Source organism: Rhamphochromis sp. 'chilingali' (assembly GCF_963969265.1).
Source record: "Rhamphochromis sp. 'chilingali' genome assembly, chromosome: 4".
In the NCBI taxonomy this organism is placed as follows: domain Eukaryota; kingdom Metazoa; phylum Chordata; class Actinopteri; order Cichliformes; family Cichlidae; genus Rhamphochromis; species Rhamphochromis sp. 'chilingali'.
In genome coordinates, this window is record NC_137948.1 from 16,967,358 (window position 1) to 16,991,045 (window position 23,688).

The 23,688-nt window shown below is 39.8% G+C and overlaps 2 protein-coding genes across 3 annotated transcripts; both read right to left on the reverse strand.

The window, feature by feature from the left end:
• Window positions 1-1,515: 1,515 nt before the first annotated feature.
• Window positions 1,516-15,234, reverse strand: rhot1b (ras homolog family member T1). 2 transcript variants are annotated; one of them, XM_080880008.1, is made up of 20 exons: window positions 14,883-15,234; window positions 13,850-13,908; window positions 13,629-13,710; window positions 13,483-13,526; window positions 13,343-13,396; window positions 13,130-13,182; window positions 11,942-12,050; window positions 10,773-10,874; window positions 10,536-10,634; window positions 10,322-10,430; window positions 10,108-10,228; window positions 9,826-9,910; window positions 9,394-9,539; window positions 8,750-8,850; window positions 8,473-8,603; window positions 7,990-8,073; window positions 6,196-6,318; window positions 5,884-6,086; window positions 4,173-4,295; window positions 1,516-2,725 (listed from the first exon to the last, which is right to left on the reverse strand). In XM_080880008.1, the coding sequence occupies exons 1-20, from the start codon at window positions 14,917-14,919 to the stop codon at window positions 2,608-2,610; spliced, it is 1,983 nt and encodes a 660-aa protein (XP_080736134.1). In that variant the 5' UTR covers window positions 14,920-15,234; the 3' UTR covers window positions 1,516-2,607. The 2 variants fall into 2 exon arrangements, with proteins under 2 accessions (XP_080736134.1, XP_080736135.1); XM_080880009.1 differs by lacking the exon at window positions 4,173-4,295.
• Window positions 15,235-17,683: 2,449 nt separating this feature from the next.
• LOC308394835 (arf-GAP with dual PH domain-containing protein 2-like) lies at window positions 17,684-21,796 on the reverse strand. The gene is made up of 11 exons (XM_080879398.1): window positions 21,672-21,796; window positions 20,975-21,105; window positions 20,606-20,697; window positions 20,323-20,411; window positions 20,067-20,179; window positions 19,803-19,949; window positions 19,600-19,683; window positions 18,624-18,686; window positions 18,444-18,521; window positions 18,008-18,236; window positions 17,684-17,913 (listed from the first exon to the last, which is right to left on the reverse strand). Exons 1-11 carry the CDS (start codon window positions 21,757-21,759, stop codon window positions 17,885-17,887), a joined length of 1,143 nt encoding a protein of 380 aa, XP_080735524.1. The 5' UTR covers window positions 21,760-21,796; the 3' UTR covers window positions 17,684-17,884.
• Window positions 21,797-23,688: the final 1,892 nt, after the last annotated feature.

Here is a 23,688-nt window from a genome sequence, read left to right on the forward strand (position 1 = left end):
TGCAGAATATTACTTTATTTTTCTGCTTAAAAAAACTGAATTACCTGCTAATTAAAATCATCCATCCATCCATCCATGCTTGTAGGACTTTAAATTACTTACAGTATAAATTTTGCTTTTTTCAAACTTTGTAGAAAAACAAAAAATTTGAGAAAAAAATATTGAAATTTTCTAAGCCACAGCCCGATCAGGTTTTCAGTAGGAGACATCACAGCTAGAGAGTAAGAAGTAAGGCTGTTATTCTAAGCAAAGACAGGTTTTCTCACGATTCAAGTTTCTCAGAGAGCAATAACTGGCGCTCTCTGCAGAGCCGCAGCAGACAAAAAGACAGCACATCGAGCTTTGTTCACAGAGACATAGAAAAGTACCTTCCACAATGAAGATGAGACACCAACCAGAAAAAAGCAGTCAAAGGAAGGCTGCCTCAAAGTAGTCTCTAAAGACAAGTAGTGATTTCTAAGTTTCCCTTTAAATGGAGTTTAAAGTTTTCAGTGGGCTGTGATATGCCAACATTTCACAGCGGATGACTGGGGGAATAACTAATGAAGCATACAGCATGAGATATTGCTGCGTATTGTGAAATCAATCCTGTGGGGTTCAGTCATCTGCAATGGATCAAATTCACCAAGAAGCTCTACTTCATTATTTAGAAACTTCCAGCAACCTCTGGTTTCTGTCCTTATGCGGTTTATGATGCTAAACACATCTCAAAGGATTTATACATTTTCCAGAGGTCTGGAAGATAACTTCAGAAGTTCAGCGTCTCTTATTTAATAAATCTAGGATAAATTATGGTTCAGTTTAAGCCTCTTCTGGGGTGTAGGGAGATGCTACTTTAACACAGTACTGGGTCTCACTTTAAAACATTCTGGGAGAAAAGCCCTCCACCACATTCCTCATGAAGTTATTCCAAATAGTTACAAAAAATACGCAAATTTTTTTACCAAAGCCCAAAAAAGCCTGCAGAGATTTTTCATCATTATAATTCTGTTAAATTATAAATGAGTCAGAATGATGAGCACTAATTCTAACTTGTATTTCACTGCACAGAATGAGTTGTTCTCAATTTAGGGAGAGGACCACTTGCTGAAGAGCAAAACTGGATTTAATAAGCCAAGACATTATGTCGATAACCGCAACACCGTGTGTGTGTATATATATAAAAATATAAACATGGACAGTCTTGAGTCAGAATCAGACTGTATGGCTCACAATCTGGTTTTAGCCACTGATGGAGATTTTTTTTTTTTAAGCAACGCTGCCCTCTTGTGTTAAGGTAAACCTTATTTCCAAATTGTTGCATACCGAATATAATCTGGAGAAAGACAGGCCCAGAAGAGGACAAGAGGAAAGTTAATAGTGTAATAAACATCCTGAATATAAAAGCATGAATAAAGTTACTGTTTTTCAATAATTTAATTAGTTGTGAATAAATAACGGAGTCTTCGGGAGATAACAACTTTCAAAAAAAGAAAATCTTTGAATAAAATAACTCCAGTACACCACATTGTTCAGATATATTTATTCAATGTAAACTCTTGGAAAGGCAGGGATGAATGAATACAGAAACCAAGCAGTGAAGCAAGTAGCTGCATGTGGTTGAAAATGAGCATCTAGAGAAAATTATTACACCTTTTGTAACCAGGAGAGATCAGCGAGTCCTCGATTTTGGGGACTTTACAAGCAATGAGGAGAAGCTGTGAAGACGTTGGGCTACAATAATTCTTAAAACACTGAACTGTCATCAAAAAGTTTGAAGCATGCAAACTTTATGACAAGTACTTGCATACATACAGATAAAATGTAAAGTGACCAACATAGGAAGACATGAGAGAGTGCAGCAGACCTTTCGTTTCACACATTCACTTCCACTGATATAATCTTGATCCGCTCAGGTAGCAACAAAAAATAAAAAAAATAAAGCAAACATTTAAAAAATAAAATTAAAAAAAATAATGTGCATCCAGGCATTTGGCCATTAAAGGAAATCCTCATTTCTGCCAGGTGATAATGATGAAAGATTGTGCTGTTAATAGCTCTGCAGTCAGTGCTGAAATGTGACTCAAAAGTGGCCTTTTAGACACAAATAAATCAAACGTACACATAGTCTACGCTATATACAGTATTTACATCTTCTTCTAAAGAATTACTTGCATATGGTACACATCACAAGCCTTATCGTACTGAAAGTGACACTAAATTGTTCATCATATCAGCAAGCAACCAAAAAAAAAAAATAGCTTTTTACGTAACTCAGTATGACTAATCAACCTTGTTTCTTTTCATATAAATATATTATCTTTATTTGCACAGGACAGATTGAGCAAATTAGCATTTGGTAGAAAATTAAATATTTCTTTGTATCGTCCCCAAAGAGAAACAGAAATGAAAATGCAAAAAAACAAAACCTAAATGTTTGCTTATTTGCACATAAATCTCTTTTTTTTTTATTTTTATTTTTTTTTAAACGGGGCTTATTAAACAACAGAATTATGAGTGATTTTCCATAAAGTTAATTCAATGAAAACAGGAAAATCAAAACTTCCGACTGGTCAAATTAGCTTTTATGTACCCCGGGTAGTGAGGGCTGGACTGAATGCTGAAGGATCACCGCGTTTTGAGCAGCACTCTGTACATGGCGAATCCCAGCACTGCAAACACTGTGGCTCCAACGCTCGCTCTCAGCCAGAAGGTCGAGCTCTTCAGGTCCGCTTGGCTAACGTGTCTGTTAAATAGAGGGATGCAGAGTGTAGAGACATATGTAAAGAGTTAAAAAACAAAAAAAACAACTGATTTTCCGTATCATACAACCCTGTTTTCACTTGGCTTTAAAATTCATTTTTGTGCGACTGGGTTAAAACAGCTAAGATGTAGTTACATTTGTCGCCATCATGTGTATTCATGGTGTCCGATTTAACTCACATCGTGTTACTGACTATATGACCGGTACGCCTGTGGTGGATGAGCATGGGAAAAACCACTGAGTTAAACTGATTTAAGTAGGAAACTACACTACAAAAGACATGCGGCTAAGTTTCTCCCAGACAACCCGGGCAGGTTGTTTGAGTGACTCGTGTGTTGTTGTTGGGTTATTACATCTGGATTTAACGCCGTCAACTTGTGACTGATCACCCAAGATGATGCATTTTAAAACTAAGTGTGAACAGGATCACAGATAATTCATCACTAGGACAGAAGTGACTCACAGACATCTCATCCTCTTTAACATCGAAACAAAAATTAAACTATTTCTCTTCCCCGATTAGCTCTCAACTTTCCAATAAAAGTGACAAACAGATCAAATAAGCAGTGACATTAGTTGTAAAGAAGGATCGCATAGAAATGAACATTGAGAAAATATTGATGAGCGGATGACAGAACAAGCAGAGAGCTGTGACATATTGAGACGCTGAAGCAAAAGCCAGTCAAACAGATGAGGGACTTAGAGGTTTATAGTTACGGATGCATGAGACAGCGAGACCAGAAATGAGTTGTGACAACTCTGTTAGATGAGACGGCTGAGGCACAGTGACATATGCAAAGCTGATACCAACAGAATGACAATCAGATTGAAGTCAAACACTGGGAAAAAAATGATGATGATGAAGTCTTTATAAAAAAAGAAAGCAATATCAAGATTGAGATGAAAAAACAGAATGAGCAAAATGAGGACAACTAAAAAGGACTGTAGAGGGAAAGCGAGTAAACTTAATGGCCTTTCTATTCTTCATTACAGAACAGCAGTATAAATGCAGTATAAGAAATAAAGTATGAAAGACTGGAACTTCAACAAAATCAGATTAGACAGAAGCAAGCATCATATATGCCGTGAGAAGCATTTAAACAGATCTACAGCAACACTGAAGGCTCATGTTGCTCCAGAGGAAAGTTACTAATATTGAGCAAATCGAATATTTTCTGTACATTTGTATAGGAATGAGGATATGAGGTTTTTGCATGGATGAGTTAAGGTTCACCACCATCCTCGAATTTGGCGATTAAGAATTAACGGGAAAGAACTGGTCCCTTTGGTGCAACCAGCCGGGTCTGCTGCTGTGTTACAAATGATGATGCCACAGAAAAAAAAAAGCAGCTTAAGAATGAAAACGTGAAAAACATAAAAATGATAAACGCCAACACGTCAACAAAGATAAGAGAAGTTTGTAAGAGACCTTCGGAGTACGACAGCGTAGAGTTTGGCCCTGACCGTCTGCAGCAGCTCAGAGTTGAGGAAGTTCTGACACAAGCAGAATGTGCACCGGTTACAAGTGCACATGCAGCGCAGCCGGGCGTGGCTGAGGAGAGACACAGGGTACGTACACGCACACACGCCAACAAACATACAGACAAACAGGACACATACGACAAACAAAAACAAAGTTAAAAGCTGAAAGAGGCCGCCACCATTAAAAGGCTCCAGTGTAGTTCAGATCACAAGAGAAGCAGCTTGATAAAAGGCTAAATGTTTCTCCTTTTGAGAGAAAAAGAAAATGTTACCTAATATGCTGATCTTTTAAATATTATTTCTACAAAAACAAAGAAAAGAAAATTCAAGCAAATTAAAGAATTTTTAAGAAACCTGAGAAAACAGAAACAGTGATAAAAGCAAAAAAACAAATCTCAATCTACCTGAAACCGTCACTAGAAAAGGCATTGGCCATGGAGGCGCCTCCAGCTTAAACACTTGAATCTCAGACAATAAAGTTGACCTCCTCAAGATTAAAGTCTCTGTGCAATCGTATAATAGCACAACGTGCAGCGAGGTGATTTACGTTGACAGTAAAGTGAAGCCTGACTGATGGCATGAGTGTGATGCTCAGGGAGAGATCACTATTACAGCTCAGCAGGAGGCCCGTGTATCCACAGTGGAAAACACAGTGGCATCAGACTAAAAGCAACATGTCCAGAGACCAGTGAAGTGCATTAATGCGTGTCGAGTGAGGCGCATGATGACAAATACTGACACTTGCAGACAGCAGGACCATCCCCAGAGGGGACCTGGGAATATTACACAGAGTACAGCTCTGTATTTAAACTGTCAGACTAATCTTAACCATATGGGGGGGGGGGGGGGGGGGGGGGGAGTATTCTATGATTCATCAGATTTATTTCTACAGTTGGGTCTTAAAGGGCAGAAAATCCTCAAGGACTACAGGAAACAATTAAAACTTTGCAAGTTGCCTCCTTTTACAGCAGCAAACGAGAACTGTGACTCAGCTACTTCATCACCTCAGACCACAACATCCTCTAAAACTTATGTTTGGAGCCAGAGCGAAGGATTTAGAGGACTATATTGTCGGTCCGCATTTCCAGACCCGAGGGAGATATAAAGAATGCTCTAAATTGTATTAAAAACCTCATCCAGCACCAACAGCTTTAATAAAAATTACCAAACATAAATAATATAGGATTTATGTAATCATTTGCAGGAAACAAGAAAACTATGAGATTACATCTGCAGTTAATAAATGCATATAAATCTTCCTCTTCTGGGTGATGATTTATACTCATCATATCCTTATATCATAGTTAAAGGGTTAACAATATATAAATAGAAAAAATAAAAACAGGATATCATGAAGAAAAACATATTTTCCACAAATCTTCTCATTCTAATTTGTCAGCTAAGCTCATCTCAGAGCTGCGAAACTAAAGCTGCACTTCAATTAAAACTCAGACAATGCCCTCCAATAACAGACAAGACAGCTAAGTGGGATAACTTCAGTTAGCACTAATAAATAATTGGATTTCTCTGAATTAAATACAATTCACTATGTTCTTAGTTACCTTTTTACCCTTTCGGGAATCTAATCTGAAAATGTGACTCGTAACAAAGTATCACATTTACAGTCAGGTTGATGTTTCAAATTTCTGCATACTTACGGATACATAGCCATGGTGGTAAGTTTGGTGTAGATGTCTCTGTTGGGTGCTGAGGCTGCGTTACAAGTGAAAGACTGAGGCGGGGGCATCTTGTGCCTCCGACAGAACTCCAGAGGACTGCAGCCATACATCTGCTTGACCTCTGGCAGGTCTGACTTTGCTGCAATCATCATACATGGCGTCTTGCTGTCCATGAAGTATTGCTGAAGGAGAAAGACTCGTTAATGAATGATTATGGTTGTGGTGGTCTTTTGTTTTAAGTGGACAAACATCTGTGTTTTGGTACAATGTGAACACTAAAAACAGTTTTACCTTGAAAACCTTGGCGCAGTACTCAAAGGAGTAAGGGTTGCTGACGTCATAGACTAGGCAGACGATGTCACAGGCCAGATCAGAGTCAGACAGGTAGTCGAAGTCAGGAAACACTTCGTGAAGCTGGAGAGGTAAGGTGGTTAGAATTAAGTGGTTAAAGTGGAAATACTCTCTTTTCTAAATCTCTTAATTAAAATCCACTAAGCTAGAGGAACACAGCTGAGTTTGAACCTTAGTTCCTTTAATTTGACTTCAAGGTGGCACATCCCTAGTGGTCACAGTTGCTTAAATAGTTTGTAGAATGTGTGTGGACTTTATGTTAGATGCTGAGTTTGACTCAGTTTAATGTGATCTCATTCGGCAGTGCTGCTGGCATTTTTCAATTGCTTCCTAGAATTCCAGTTTTTAAAATTTGTGTGTCTAGGAGGTGCGTTGGAGTTCATCTAGTGTTTGGAAACAGCAACTCTTGGAATGAATTTCATTTTAGGGTAAAAGTTGCAGGGACACAAATCCGTACACAGTGAGAAGTGTACAAGAAAATGTGTTTTCAGTGCATTGGTGAGGGACACACAAAGTGCTGGTTTCCCTTAGACCAGCAACTTTGTGTGTCCCCGTCTTACCCTGCTAGCCAAGTTAATGAGTGCAACCAAGTGAAAAAAACAACAACAAAAAAACAAATAAAATGAGCATTCATTGTGCTCCAGATCTGATGACCAGATCACCAGAGGGCCCCATAGACCTTTGTTGTTTCTGTTTGACACAGACATTGATGTCTTGTCTCAGTGCAGGTTTGATGTCCATGATGAAATTGCAGACACACAAGTTGAGGAATTTGTACAGGGAGCGATCTAAAAATAGCAGCTGTGCTGTAAGCAGAACCAGTGCAACCCAGAAGTGCACAAGCACATGACATTACAGAGGGAAAATGGTCAAAGTCAGATAGATAGATACTTACTTTTAGTTAACTACTGTACAGTAAGTATCTAACCAGTTTAAAAACCAACCCACAGTGATGAAAACCAAAGTGATGAGAAGCACACAACCATCCAAGGACAACAGAGTGAATCACACTCATTAATTATTTGTTCTCCAGCTGCCTATAAGTGCCAAGACAAACAGGGTTGTTGTGCTTCACTATGGATGCCAGGACAGAGGGAGTGGAATCCACCCTGGAGGGTGAACCTTTTAAAGGTCCTTTAACCAGTGTCAAAACAAACAGTGCAGTCAATGTGCAAATCAATACCATTTCAACTATTGAGTTTCATCTGCTAAATGTTGCCATCTAAAAGAAGCCAGTTTGCTATGGTATTTGATATTTTGCCTACAACTTTACAACAACTGTTCCTCTGTATCCCTGCAGCACATGAACTGTGCTTGCACTTTGTCAAAATAGGCACAGCAGTGCTAATGCCTTTGTTAAGCAAGTACAAATGCTGGCTTGACAAAAGCATTAGGCGAGCATGATAAGAAGCTTACATAGAGCGAGCTAAGAACAGCCAACCTCAAGCTGGGCTGGCCTTCATGGATCACAGTTGACAACCTCACGTACAAGACACAGCGGTACATGCACAGTACAAAATGTATTTGTACCGTTACTGAAGGTCAGCACATACATAATGTGTAATAAAAGTATAGGAGCTACATTAAAGTGCCCAATATGAGAAATAATTAGAGTAACTTTATGTTAAAAAAAAAAAATCTGCCTGGAAGACAGTGTCCACACTGCAAGGATAGAAGATATATGTGCCGTCATGTGTTTTCATTAATGATTAAAGCAGTGTGTTTGATACTCACGAGAAGGTATTTCTCCTGGCCGTAAACATAGGTTGTATTGATGGCATAGTAGGATCTGTGCTCCTCTTTAATGGTCTTCTGGCGCTGAGAAGACAGAAGAGGATCTGGCGTTAATTAAAACATGATGTGAATGACATTTTCAATACATGCAGCAATGCAAAAATATATATATTGACATAATCCCAAATGTACAGAGTTAAGGCATTTAAATAAACCTTTTTACTGGAACTTTTTTTTGATACTTGCTGTGTCTCAGAGTAAACACGTCAGTCAGGGTAAAGCAAAACATGTTTATGGCAAAGCCTGAAATCCAGTTCAGGCAGCCGAATCTAAGCCTCTCACATAATACACCCCACAAACATGCAAAACACCTTTCTGAATACCTCTTCAATATGTTACTGCATGCCTATGTGCACTGCTCATTCTATAGCTATTGCAATGCTGGTGTAGTGGATGGCTGAGCTGGTGCTTAGTTCTGCTTACCATGAGGTTTCTACCCAGAAAGGCTTGTAGGAAGCCACTCTTGCCACTGCCAATGTCTCCAAAAACATTACAGCGGAAGACGCTGCGCTGGGTCTGCTTCTTCTGCAGGTCAATCTTCTTATCCCTGGTCACTGCACGAAGGAAACCACATACAAACACAAGTACCAGAGGATCAGTTCAGACAGCTGCTGTGCACAGTCCAACAGAGTCAACTACACCATTTAACTGTTCTTAAAACAGTTTTGTGATTAAATGAGGATTACATGGTAGAGTTTACCTGTAATTCCTGCAGCTTGGGACTCCTGCTCAGCAATTATTGAGTAACCAAGATACCCCAAATACTCCAAACATCTTTGGACATCCAGATAAGTTGTTAACCTGAACAAAAGGCAGCTGAAGTTAAGACACATGAACTCATATACAGTAATGTAACTAATATTATTTTATATTTAAATGACAATATTAAAATCATCAGTTTATTATTTAAATAGTTCTTCGTTGTGTCCCTGAATTGTCCTGACCCATCAGGGCAAGGACACAGGACGTTCCTGTATCAGAATTTGGCTGTAGGGTTGTAAGTGCTGTGGGGTGGGACCTCTATTATTTGGGCTTTCCCTGACAGATCCTGCAGATAGCTTACTCAATTCAGATGCCACATGAAAACTTTGGACTCTTTGTTATGCTCTCTCCTGTCAGTGCTTTTTAGAGTGTGGTGAAAAGCACTGGAAGTGGGAGACCATTGCCACCGGGGAGGAACATTACTTTAGGGATATGTTTGGTTTACACTGTGTCCTTGTAAATGCCAGTTTCAAAGGTTTCTGTACAGGTGTCAGTGGTTTTATTGTTGTGGCTGATCAGTCAATCGGAGCAATCAACAAGCAGAAACAAATAAACATGGACACCAGTTTAATGCCTACTTACGTCCACTGTGAGAGATACCCCTGGTAGGTGATCCAGCCTTGATCATTAGTGCAAACTGTGTTATTGACATCTGGCCCCCAGGGCATGTAGGGAAAAACATCAAACAAGTCCCTCAGCTCCTCTGGTGACAAGGCACAGTCACGGTCCTAACAGACACAAGGATCAGTTACTGTGTACAGCTACACCTAAATAACGAACAGGGTGCTCGTGGCAGGAATAAGCTGTCACTTTCACTCTTTGACTCTTCTAACCTCATGGCTAATTCTCCCTGCCAATCCCTCCTCAGCTGCAAGGAGTTACATCACACCTCAGCAGGTGGTCACACTTGACTGTGGGAAAGTGCCTTCCTAAATGTCAATCAGCAACTTCTTGTTTGTGTCTCATCAGGGTGAAGGCCAACATAAATACAGAACCAGATATACAGGACTGTACCTTATCGTGTTTGTCAAAGACGCTCTGGAGGAAGAGGTAGGCATTATGGTTGAGCTCAGTAGTGCAGTCTGGGGGAATTTTCAACCTAGAGAGGGAGAAATAACATTTATTCATATTTAACACATAAAATAAATGCAAGCATATTTACAAAATGTATCAAACAAGCAAATACGGAAGGAAATGATTCAACAGAGTGCCACAAACCAACAGACGAATGGAAATATAATGAGGTGCAAGAGCAGGAGCAGATTTTAGTTGCTTAGATGTCAAAGTAAAACTCACGGAGGGAAGAGATAGTCCTGATTTAACTCCAGGTCATCATCATATCCAAATCGCCTGAGTACTGTCCAGGTTGTTTCATGGCGTCCTCGCTGAATGAACAGCGTGTGGAGAAACAAAAATCCTGGAGAGGAAAAAATAAATAGATCTCAGGAATCCCACTGTGAGGCGAGCTTGTATATACATAAGCATCAGAAATACGTCCCATCACTCCTACCTTTAAGAGTGAGGCCGTTGTCACACACGCCATCAATTAAATTCTTCCTCACCACATTTTTTACATCCTCTAACGCCTGAGGCTCCAACGGGGTGTTGAAGCACGTCCGCTATGGGCAGACAGGCAAATGTTGTTATCTGAATTAGCTCAGCGTCTCCCACCGAAAGGAGGGAACAATAAAGACCGCCTGGATATTCTATTTTAACCAGTTTACCTGAAAAAAGTTGAGCTCGTTGTCGTTGAGATTACCATCGTTATCTAGGTCTGACACTTTGAAGATTCGAGTGAGAGCTTTTACACAAAGTGGCTTCATCTGAAAAATCAGGGACACACATCAAACGTTCTTTAAACAAAAGCAGGTTCTGCTAAGAGTTCAAATCCAGCCCTTAATGCAAAACAAACTCAGAACACTAAACAGCTCAAGAGTCATGTAGTGTACATTTATCCTTACATCTTTTTTCTCTGGACAGTAGAGGGGACCAGTGGGGTGGAGAACTGCCTTTTGAGCATAGTAGAAAAGCTCGGAGATGTTCTTCAGGTTCTTTGCTGAACACTATAACAACAAGGAAGAAGAAAATGTGCACACATGTGCACACACACAGACACTCTGTTCAGTGCTGTAATGCAGTTCTGGTATCGAAGTGGTTCATTTGAAAGCCCCATTAATACGCAGTGTGAGGCTTCTTGATCTCATAAGTATTATATGCGGCACTGTGAGCAAACAGTCCAGTCAGCAAAGGGTCATCCCTGTTTACCTACCTGTGTGTGTGTGTGTGTATTTTGGTGACTAAGTAGTTGCCAGACAGGCTATTAACACACGTGATCTGTCTGAGCGGCGCGCCCGGTCCAATTAACAGACTGGAAAAAAACCCACAGGTGTCAGGAGGTAGTGAACTAACTTCAACAGAAAGCAAACTTGGTAGAAACTGGTGAGGGTTTTTTGGTTTTTCATATCGAGGAGTTGAATTCGTGCTGAATTCAAAGTTCTAAACAGGTTATGGCTTAAACTCGTGACCCTTTACAGTTGTTTGACTTCCTAGATTTAAATACTTATGCAGAAATACCACTATTTTCAGGAAGAATTAAAAAAGGGAACCAAAAGGCATCACTCACACAAATGCAACAGGCCAAATTAGGTCAGTGTTTACAAGCAAGACAACAATAGTCAATATACTGTAAGTGGCAAAGATTATCTTTAGGCTGTTATCCTCCCTAGTTTATACTTAAATATCAAGTTAGCCAATCACACTGCAGCAACTCTGTTTCTATATTAACATCCGCAAGACTTTAATTGTTTAAATGACATGTCTGTTAAGATCCCTTAAAAGCAACAATGGCTAAAGTGTGGATGTCATTATTAAGAGAAAAAAATGCCGTTCTTCTTTGTTCCTGTAAAGATGGAAGTTTCTGCACAAAGGTCATTGTAATTAATTGTTATTAACTCTGTTGTGTTTCTTCCTCTTTAGGTTCAGCACAAAATAGAAGAATGTACTGATGTCCACTGTCTGAAGCAAACTATTTAAATACTTGAATCTAAGCAGATGATTGTTCTTGCAATCTGCCATTCTGTGTTTTATTGTTGAGAAATGGTGGCAGCAATAAGAGTGGTGACTGTCTCACCTCAACGCAAGTCTCTATCTCACTGTACTGATTCATAATGGGAAGTATGGTCTCCATGCTGCTGTGCTCCACCAAATCAGACTTGTTCCCCACCAGGATCAGGGGAACCCTGAAAATGTCAACACCACAAAGCAAAGTGATTAACAGACAATAACTGCTTGATATACACCAACTAGCCCCTTTATTAGGTATACCTGTTCAAATTATTTTTAACACAAATGTCTAATCAGCCAATCACATGGCAGGAACACCATGCATTTAGACATGTGAATCTAGTTTGTGGCATTTTCCCCACACAACCATCTTTAGGGTTTACAGAGAAAACTGGCAGATCTTTGGATGAAAAGGCCTTGTTGATGCAAGAGGTCAGAGTAGAATTACCAGTGTTTCAAACATCAGCAGAAAGGCAACAGTATAAAGCACTTAAACAACAGCAACCGCTGACCAAAGACGCTGGTGGTGATGTAAAGGTGTGAGGGTAATTTTGCTGGCAAACTTTTAGGCCCCTTAGTACCCACTGAGCATCGATTAAACACTTCAGCCACCTGGGTATTTTTCCATGTCCATCCCTTTATGACCACGTCTTCTGTTGGCTGGTTCTAGTCACAAAGTTCAAATTGTCTCAAACTGATTTCTTGAACACTTGACACTGAGTTCACTGCACTCAAATAAGCTTCACAGTCACTAGATCTCAGTCTAATAGAGCACCCTTGGAATGTGGTGAAAGGGAGGAGTCACATGATGGATTTGCAGCAACTGTGTGACGCCATAATGACAAGATGCAAATCGCTGAGGAATGTCTACACCAGGGAGAGCTATGGTAGTTCTGACTGGCTCCAACCCAGTACTAGCAATGTGTACCTAATAAAGTGACCAGTGAGTATACATATCAGTTCTTTTTTTGGTGAACCTGCTTGTGTGAAATGTGACACTTCTACTGCTGCTTTTTGCTTAGAGTGAAGACACTGTAAGGGGAAAAAAAAAAAACAAAACCAAATAATCATCCTGGGAGTGTAGGTCATTACATTAACCACTACTTGAAAATTACCAGGTTTGGCTTCCTGCTACAGGACCTAATATTTTGCAGCTGCCTGTCCTGTCACACACAACTGCACAAACTGAGAATCTGATCCCACTCTCTTCTTATATTTGGTGGAAAACAAAAGCCCAGAATATTTCTGTATGTACCTGCTGTCCTTGTCTGTGTTCTCTGTAATGAGGGGGATCCAGTGGCTCGTCACCTATGAAAACACAAGTAGATACGATAAAAGATTTTCTCAGTTCAGAGAGACATGATACCCAATTCTTTAGTATCACGCTGTCACACCAGAGTCTTACATATTATACAGTTCAGCTGATATACAAACTAAATATGGAAATTCTGGCAGCAGAGGAGCTCACCTTCTCTATAGACTTCTTGTTGTTGACAGCGTAGACAATGCAAATCACATTTGCCTACAGGACAGATCAACACATAAGCATTAAGCTTTTACATGAACCCGAAAACTTTTCACTGAGCAAAGCAAAATCCACAGACTCACCTTGGAAATCTCCTGAAATAACTGCTCATCCGTCTGCTCTGCCTCTGTGGAGGGAAGATGAGCTTGCTTAAGTAAAACAAGGATGCGCCAATTCTTTATTTATAAAACACACACGCACACACACAAAGTAATGTTCCTTCAAATACCAGAGTAATCCACAATGTGTGTGGGAACTCTCTCCGGTGTAACATCAGCCGGTATGGTAATTTCTTCAGCTCGATAGGGAACCTGGGATACAGAGATGTTTAGAGCTGGCTACAGAGCGTAAATAGCACAGTCAAATCAATGCAAAATAAGGTGAATAGTGGGCACGTTTAATCCCAGATGGGTACAGTAAGTTTCTGGCAAAACAGGAATGCATTCATACCACATCTGGGAACTCCTCGCTGACCAGTGACATGATGAGAGAGGTCTTCCCCACCTTGGCTGCAGATGGAGAGAAGGAGACATATTTAGTGTGTTTAGCAAACCCTCATTACTCATAAGCATAATGTATTATTATTACTGAGACACGTTTCTGTAGATGTTTAAGAAAATACAGGTTAGATGTGTGACCCATCAATTTTAGCCTTCATTTTTGAGGACACCAGATGTCCCACTTTATGGGAGCAACTTTGGAAGTCTGTCATTTCTTGTGCAAAGAGAAAGTTGCCAATCACTGGATGCACCTCTTCTGAAACTCAAAGATGACCACCAGTCAGATATCAGATAAAATAACAATAAAAAAATGGAATACGCAGGAGTACAAAGAGCATATACCAGACTGTTAAGTACTGTATTTAGCCTGAAACTGAGAAAACGTGTGGAGACAAAGTACTTCTTCCTGCACAGACATAACCCCAATGTGTAAAACAAAGCCCATCACATTCCAATAATTCAGATGCTTGAAAGGCTGTGATGTTACCTGATAGAACCCAACTTTCAAGGAGATAGATAGATAGATAGATAGATAGATAGATAGATAGATAGATAGATAGATAGATAGATAGATAGATAGATAGATGCAAAGTGCAGTGAATTCACATGTATACTGTAGAGTACATGTGAAATTAGGGCAATCAGATTGCAATACCATCAAGAGTGTTCACCATCAAAGTGGTAAACTGAGGTTAGGTGAATAATAGAAAAGAAATTATCCGCCTAACTGCTCTAAAAAGCTACAGTGGGGGATAGCATGGCCAAGATAAGCTCCAATAACACATACAGACCTCTAAAGCACAAAGCAGTTGCAGAACGAGTGGCCTGAAACAAATACAGAGCTCATCGCGATGAAGACACTGCTCAGCATCACATGTCCAGCTGTCTGGCAGCAGCAGTGCAATTCAAAGTGTGCACTAAAAGGCTGACTCTGCAGTCAACAAACACACTGCAAACACAGCTTTATCTAAAGCCTTACTTACGCTCTCCCACTAATAATATCCTCACGTCTTTGCGCATCTTCCCCGGCGTCGTCAACCACGTCGGCAGACCGGTCTGTGTGCAACATTTATGCTCCTGTCTGTCTGGATGAAGGATACAGCCAGCCACTTCTACGCGGCCTGGCTCGCTTGCTAACAGCTACGTTCGCATTTCAGCCCCCGTCTGCTCAGCTTCAACGCAAACTCCACACGGTTAGAGAGAGCCCTACAAAACGCTGTTCTTCTTTCTTACTGTACTCTACCGTGCATACTGTCACACAGCCAGCAGGGAGCTCACACGAACAGCCAGATAACCACACAAACTTGACTGTTACAACACCATCGGCTGCTAGCTGTCGGCCACGCCCCTCCTCGGGTCAGCTGAGTGCGTAAAGCCGAGATGAGCTCGCGCAACACTTAAAAACAAAACAAAAAGTCATGTAAAAAAATAAAAATAAAACTATCCCCCATGTACTTGACCAAGAAGTGCGGCATTAATCTGCGGGTTTGAATTAAGACAGGTGTGAGCTCTATCTGCGATATTTTTTTTAGTACTGGGAAACTGGAGTGGAGTGAGAGATCTTACTTTTTCCTCTAGCTTTGAATTTCTGTCAAAAGGCGCTATCTGGAGGAAAAGAAAAAGCAGCACGTGCAAGTCTGAGGTATTAAAAGAGTGGCGGTTATGGTCTGTTTTTCTTTTTTAAGTCAAGCGGCGATACCTGCGTAATACATAGACAGAATAAGATTTATGGTAAGAAGATTGAGTTATTTCTTGTCTTACACACACACAGACTATGAAATAGACTTCTACCTTATACTGCAGGGGGTGATTTAGTTTTCTTTTAAGGACATCGGGTGTTTATTGAGATGCTTTCGGCTATTTTGCCCTTGTGTGCATTAAGGTGGATTCCACACTCCATAAGACTCCATCACTACTGATTTCCAGTCCAGGCTGCATAATTTGGCAAACCTCGGCCTTTTCTCCCTGTTTCTCTTCCTTAAGAATGGCTTCTTTACAGCCACCCTTCCACTGAAACCATTTCTGATGAAGCTTCAATAAAAGGTAGATTGATCAACTGAAGGCCAGGTGTATCTCTCACATCCTGTGTCAGTTCATTGCTTGATATTTCTCCTATTTCTTAAGAACATGACTTTCAGATACAGTTCATCTGCTATAGATAGCTTTTTTTTTTAGACCTGGCACTTCTTTTGTTCTCCATATGTCCAGTTTTCTAAGAACACACTGAACACTATTCTGAAATATGTCATGCTTCTGGCCACTAGCTCTTTGGTAATCACCTTGTTGATGCAAAAATACTATTTTATGTCATCTTGATGCATTCTCAATCCAGGTAAGTAAATCTCCAAAAGTTGATTCTGTTCATCTGGACGTAGTGTTTTCAGTGGGAGAAACGTTTTGTCATTCATCCAAGTGACTTCTTAAGTCTCAGCTGACTGCAGGTTCCCCCACTTTTACGTGAAAAGGGAAAGACCATCTCTGAATCGAGGAGGGGGTCTAAGGGTACATCTTTCACCATCTTACAATGCTGTGATTGCAGCCATTCCCCAACTCTCTGTGAATGGTTCTCATGGCCATTGATCAGTGTTCTTTGATCAGTGGTTGTTGATCAATGGTCATGAGAATTTGCATAATCATAATCAAGAAACTGACCTCGCACCCCATTGTTCCTTCAGTGGGCTGGTTTCAGTCATAATGCACATGTACTGTTTATAAGATTGGGGAAACCTGCAGTCAGCTGAGACTGAAGAAGTCACTTGGATGAGTGACGAAACATTTCTCCCACAAAATGCTACGTCCAGATGAACAGAATCAACTTTTGGAGACTATTTTATGTCTTCTGTAACTTTGGCATTTTTCACAAACCCAGCTAGAGAAATGGGAACAAATGGTGTGTTTTTCTTAAACGCTGCTAGTAATGAAGTGCCTAAAGATACAATTTTAAATGGTCACTTTGCTAATTTGTCAGGTACAAGCAGCTGACTGAACATGAGTGAAAAAGCAGCCAGTGTCCAAAGAAAAACTTCAAAAAGTCTGGAGAACAATATTACTCAAGACCACAAAAAAGAAAGTCTGGCTCCTTGGGATGGGTCAGGACTTTCACACAGCACTATATATCTACTTTTGGTAGCCTATTAAAGTTTCTCTGCACTGCAAAACTGTCAAAACAGAAGATTTTCTGGTACACTTTCTTAAGCCTTTAGCATATCCTTGTGTATGGAAGAATCAAACTTTTAGATTGAAATGTTCACTTAAAATAATAATACTATTAAAACAGCTTTTAATAAGAGATGGAGCATAAAGTAAGTGTTTCTTTAAGGCTAGCAGCTAAATTACTGTAAACTAATTGATAAACAGTGATATGTGGTCCTGGTGGTTGTTGTGGTATTCCCATCAGCCCTGATGGAACCCGCTACTTAAAATCAAAACATCTCAACAGAGGCACATATGCCTCATACAATGCCCAGCTGCACATATGTTACTGATGAGGAAGAAAGCCAGCATGTTCCCCAACAACTGGTTAACAAAAAAAGAAAGAAAGCAGTTATTTATCAAGTGTATTTAAATTATGAGTTTGAGAAATTCACAGACAGCTACAAACACAAAAAAGTATCTAAGTACATCAAAGTTAACAAAAGTATTTACAAAATAGCCATTTCAGTCTTTATTTTAATAAATACAATGTCTGTTTTCAGTGACTTTATAATGTATTACAAAAGAACGCTGACATTAATTTCAACAAAAGTGCATCAAAATCAGGAGACATTGCTTTTAATGTGCGTGGATCTTACAGAGAAACAAAGTCTCTACGGTGACAGTAGCTTCTCCACATTGCAGACAGTAAGCGCCTTAGTCGGTCTGTGGTCCTGTCTCTAATTATGTTTCTAGCCACACTGACAGGTTCGGGCGCGTCTTTGTGAGAAAAGCTTCAGGTCTGTTCTGTCCCCAAACGGTATTTTAATTTCCTTGCAAAAAAGGAAATGATTCATTTTCCTCTCCTCAGGTTGGCCTCATCTGAATATCGCAAAGAGAAAGAATTAGGAATGCTTGACAACCAAAGGAGCAAAGTTGATGCATTTTAACAACACACGGGACAACAAATTCCTACTAGAGTAGTCTTCTGGTGTCATGGGTTGAGAGATGACCTTTCTGAAAGCCATTATCCACTCGCTCTGCTCCTGCTCCTGCTCACACATAAAAACAAACTGCCTCTCCGGAGTCTCCAGTGAGATCCCGCAGCACCACCGGCTTCCCCTCGCGTTGCGGCTGCTGGTTTCTGAAACAGAGTAGCCGTGGCTCTCTGTGCCGATGAAGACAGCACCCAGCTCTGTAGCATCCTAACAGTATAAATAAACAAGGTACAACTAAATAGGATCATTATGATTATTCATTGTATTTTATGAGCATTAGAATAACTTCTTAATATCTCCAATTAAAAGAAAAAAAATGACAAATTTTTATGTTTCATTTATTTATGTAGGTGTTTCATTTTCACAAAGATATGAGCAACACAAAGATCTCTGTTCTTCATCTCTGTTCATTACCAGTGGAGATTTAAAGTATAGAAGCTTTCTGTTCATTGAGCACAGCGTGAACCAGCGCTTCTTGAATGGCTCCCGTTGCTGAAAACACATATAAACACACCAATCCAATTAGCCAGGCAGTTAAACTAAAAATAAGTAGACCCAGTAAATCCAGTTAAAAATTTTGGATAGTTCACAGACCGTCGGACCAGTTTTCTCCATGTATCCCTCCTTCAGGCAATGTGCTGTTAGCTGATGTTTTAACTGTGCAAAGAAACACCAACAAATACTGTGAGCTGAACAACAGCAGCAGCTCACAACCAGAATGATTCAACCGTGCTGACGTTGTGCGGGTTTGCACATTAAATGTGTTTAAATGGGGAGAGAACAAACCGAAATTATTATTGAATTTAACTGCCGCGAGTAGCATCATGTTTCATCTGATATATTTGTTCATGGAATAACAAGGCCTCGCCTAGCCATGTAACTGCTCTTCAGTCAATTGCCCAATTACTTTAGAGCATTTGAAAAGACTGTGTATAAAAATGGCTGTGATTCCTAAACAGTTCATACTAATTTTTTTGTTACACCAATTAAAATAAAGCTAGGGGTCTGCACTTCTATCATATCCTGACTGTTTTGGTTGAAAATCCATGGTTGTGGTGTACAGAGGCAAAAACAAATTCATTGTCCAAATATTTATGGACCTAAGTGTATAAATCCTGCCTGTGCTAGTTTTAAAGTGTATATTAAGTACAATAAAGACAAAGGAGCTTTCTCAAATGCTAAGACAAAAAAAAATTATATAAACACGTGGTACTAAAAACAGAAGACTTGTGGTTCAGCAGCAACTTTCTTGGGTGTGAAAGGTCATTTTAAAACAATCACTGAGCAAAAGCTGCGGCATTAGTAACAAAGACTTGCAGATATGAGCGGAAACTTTAAAAAGAACATTAAACAAGGCTTCGGTCGAGGCCTTGAAACCTCTGCACACTTTCTTGAACAGAAAGCCATTAAATTGGAAAGTTCTATGTAGTTAATTACAGAAAACGTTTGATGTATGAGGTATGACTTTGAGGTTGTATAATTTTACTTAGCGGCTTTTTGAGGATAGACATCACTAGCCTGAAGTAAGAGGGGTTTACATAGCTGATGACCTAATGAAAGTTTGTCTCACGTCTTTTTCTTGAAGAGTGGGGTTTTTCTTCAGGAGGTATGCCAAACGTGTTGCCCGAATAGCATTGAAAAAAGACACAATCACCTATAAGAGATCATAGACATAGGTTTTGCCAGGAAGAGTAATTGTCTCAAATAAGGTATAACTCTATGAATGTGGGATGGAAAAGAGCATGCAGCATACATCTGGGAAGATGCCCTCACCTGCCCGTCCTCGTGGTACACAAAAAGGTTCTTTGAGCGTTCATCATCCACATAGGAGATCTGCAAACCGGTAGCATGACCGATCTTCTCTGGTTGGAAGACTGCATTCAGATCCTTCATGTTGATGACAGCTTTGGGAACCTTGGACTTGGTTTTAATGAGATGATTGAGGAAGATTAGAAAAAGAGGTATTTGGCCAGAGTCAACTGAAGAATGCTTATACAGCTGTAAACTAAACGGTCTTATGACTGAAGAACTGCTCACATCCTCTTTGATGAAGTATCTGAGGGTGAAGTCTTTCTGTGAGAGCAGGAAGGTGCTTTTAAAGAACTGCTTACTGTCTTTGCCTTTCTTCCATAGTGTTGCCTCAAACAGTTCTGGAGTATCAAACAGTTCAAAGAGGTGAAGCAAATAAACTGCAGGTTAGACTTTGATGGGAAAACAAATGCTGGGTTGTCAATGTTTTGTTGACGGGGGAAGGTTTCTTTTTTTTAATTAAAAATATTGCGAGGATAATTACCTGCACTGTACACTTTTTGAAAGTAGATGTTTTCTCCTGTGAATTCCCGTCTTTCGTACTTGGCACGGATCCACTGATCCTTAAGAACGCTGAAAACAAACAAGTCCGTGAAAATGTGTAGACCTGTCACTGAGCCTTTACACTTCTCTGCTGTTCCTCTTTCTACCTGAGAAACGTGACTACTCCACTCCCATTCACTAAACAAACCGTTTGTTGTCTTTGCTTCCCACTTCCGTTGAGTTAATGAAATGAATGGGTGCCAAATGCAGTGAAAGTCACTTACACGCAATCTTTCTGCTGTGGTTGGTAGAAAAAGACCGGGACACACTTCTCAAAAATAGCTTTGGCAGCAGAATTTCCCTTCTCTTGCATGAACTAAAACCGCATAATGTGAGAGTTAAAAATAAAGGTTAGAACAAGATAATATTGTTTACATGATGAACAGACTCAAATTAGAAGGATTTATTTTAAAATGAAGCACGAAATGAAAATCTGGAGGTAACGGAGTAATAACAGAGGGAACTGGGGGGAGTGAAAAATCAAAGAAATCTAAAGGTATCCAACACCCTCTTTATAATAAAAGGAAAATGTCTAAATTTAAGAGAACATGAATAAATAATTAATCATCTGAATTCATGCTAATAATTAATACCTCTACAAGTGAATCTTCCCAATGATCCAGCCGTATGGATTTCACTTTGCTGACTGCAGGCAGATTACGATGCATCCCCGAGCAGTTCAGGCACACAAAGACGCCGAGAGTGTAAGAAGCCCAGTCAGGGTCTGCGAGCAAAAAGTGATCACAGTGTTTATTTTATAAGAAGGAACTAAGTACAGTGCAAAAAAAATAAATAAAAGTAGTCCTATGAACTGCCTAATGACCATAATGTACAAAGATTATAAAGCAAAAATCAGTGTTTCTTTTCTGCACAATTATAAAGTCGATAAACAGGCGAAAGAGTAAGCGTATAAAGCACTGTTTGCACTACCTCTGTCTTCATTTCACATAGGTACACACTGTATTAACTGTCCTCATACAGTGAAGGTGAAAAGTGGTGGAAAAAAGGAGGAACAATAAGGTCATACCACCCTATACAGCAGTTTTCTCTTCCCCTTCTGAGAGCTTATTACAGTTTTACTTGGTTATAAAATAATATTTTGGACACAATATTGTTAACTAAATAAAGCACATGACTCAGTCAGATGGGCCGTCTATTACCACTAGTGACGTAGTGAAATAAGGTAAATAAAATGTTCTCTGGAGAGAAAGTTAAAAAAAAGTATAAATAAATAAAAATCTATCAGTGCTAATCTATAAATTAAACCTGAGTCTGTTGAAGTGTACTCACCAGGAGCTCCACAGTCAGCACACAAGTTGTTACCCGGCTGTTGCACCAAATCAAGGAGAATTTTGTTATTTCTTTCAGAAGTGGCCATTGATGAAGGGCGTCTGCTTCTCTTGGGCTGACAGTCAAATCCCAACAAAACATCTACTAGGTAGTAACTCCATATTGACTCTACACACTTCACAGTACAGAGCTATTCTGCCCTGTAGCAGGTACAAACATCTCCGTGGCCAGTGGGCCAGTATTTCCTCTTAACAATGCAGCATCATGAAGTTTATTGTTCTGCACACAAACACATATATCCAGAAATAACAGAGAAAGGAAGTGAAACATACGTCACTCAGTTACTGGGTGATTGACTTACAGTATTAGGCTGCTAGGCTTGTCGCTGTTCGAAAGCTGTGAGAGCAGCAGTTTTGTTTTTAAAGTTAAGGTCAGCAGCAGTAGCAAGAAAAAGGAGGGAACTTTCCAGAATAGCTCCAAGCTTATGTGCCAGTTTTACAAACTGTTGCAAACTTATAGCCAGACTTTTGTCCTGCATCTAAATTTAACTGCTGCTGTTGTCACGAGTGGCATTCATTTGCTTTAAGTCCTGGGCTAGAATTAAGACTGGATAGGCAGATGTCAGTGAGACAGACAAAACCCACCTTTAAAAATGTACTTTTACACATCGGATAAAAATACCTCCTGTGGGGAGTTGCCACTATATTAATAAAATGTCTATAAGATGTATCTGGTGTGCCAAAATAAATCGTCAACTGCGTTCATACAGCAGATAAAGAAAAGGGGGAGATGCAAATTGCACTATTAATTTAAAAATTACAAAACCCAGAGTGAAACAGAGGAATGAAGTGGGAAAAGTCTGTGTGTCAACTAGCCTGCTTACATTTTATGACCTTGACTCACTATTCTTCAAACTCGACCTTCATCTTGGCCCCAGCTGCACAACTGTAAAATTTTGTGACTATATTTTGAATTGTTGAGGTGACAAATGCTTTTTGTTGCAGTTTCCGCTGCAGTACGTATCTTCAGCACTGCGTGTTGACAAGCTGACAAATGCACGTAGGGACAAATGCATAAGGTAACAACTGCTCAAACAACAACAGCTGCCTGAACCCACTATGAACATGAAAGTTAGAAGAACGGTGTCTCTCTTAGGAAAATTCAGTCCAAGATATGTGGTCCAAGACTCCCCTGTTGGGACCTTAAAAAGAACTATTTCCTTTCATTGTTTCCTCCACAGAAGTTGGCTGGAAAACTTAAATATAAACAAAGAAAGCTTTATTAAACACACTTGGGAAAAATGTGTTTGTTTGGTTTATAACTCTATAGCTCCTGCATAGTTCTGCTTAAACCAGTTAAATTAAACTAGAGGAAAGTAGTAACCCTGAATAGAGTTTATTTTAAGCTAACCGGAACAAAAAAAAACCTGTTCACATAGATGCAGAACAGATGGACATTCTTACTTAGTGACTGTCTGACGATTTTTGTGTCCATCCAGATTTAGAAGCGAACGTCTACTTTCTATACTGTTTATATGCAGAGAAATGGATTAAATGGTGGAAACCAAAGAAGGAAAAATGTTGCACAGATTTCAGGGAAGAGTTGAGATGGGCTCTGGGTGGTAAGGAAGAGTTAGCAGATGACTGGGAAAATACAGCAGTAATGGAAAATGGTAAATGGACTGGTTATTATAGAGCACATTTCTACTCTACTCTTTATACAACAAGCCTCATCAACCCATTCATACAAGCACCTTTTTCTATGCTGAAGTGCTTTCTAATATTCACACAAATTCACACTTTGATGGATGCATCGGAGAGCAGCTTGGCGTTAGTGTCTTGCCCAAGGATATAGGGCATTCAGATTGGAGTAGGCAGGGATCAAACCACCAACCTTCAGATTTGTAGATGAATTTGGGATTGTGGAAAGAGTTGTTGAAGCTAGGTTATTGAGAGAGGTGCTGATCAGAGCGCAGCAGTATGGCTTTATGCTGAGAAAGTTTGCTTGAGAGTGATGA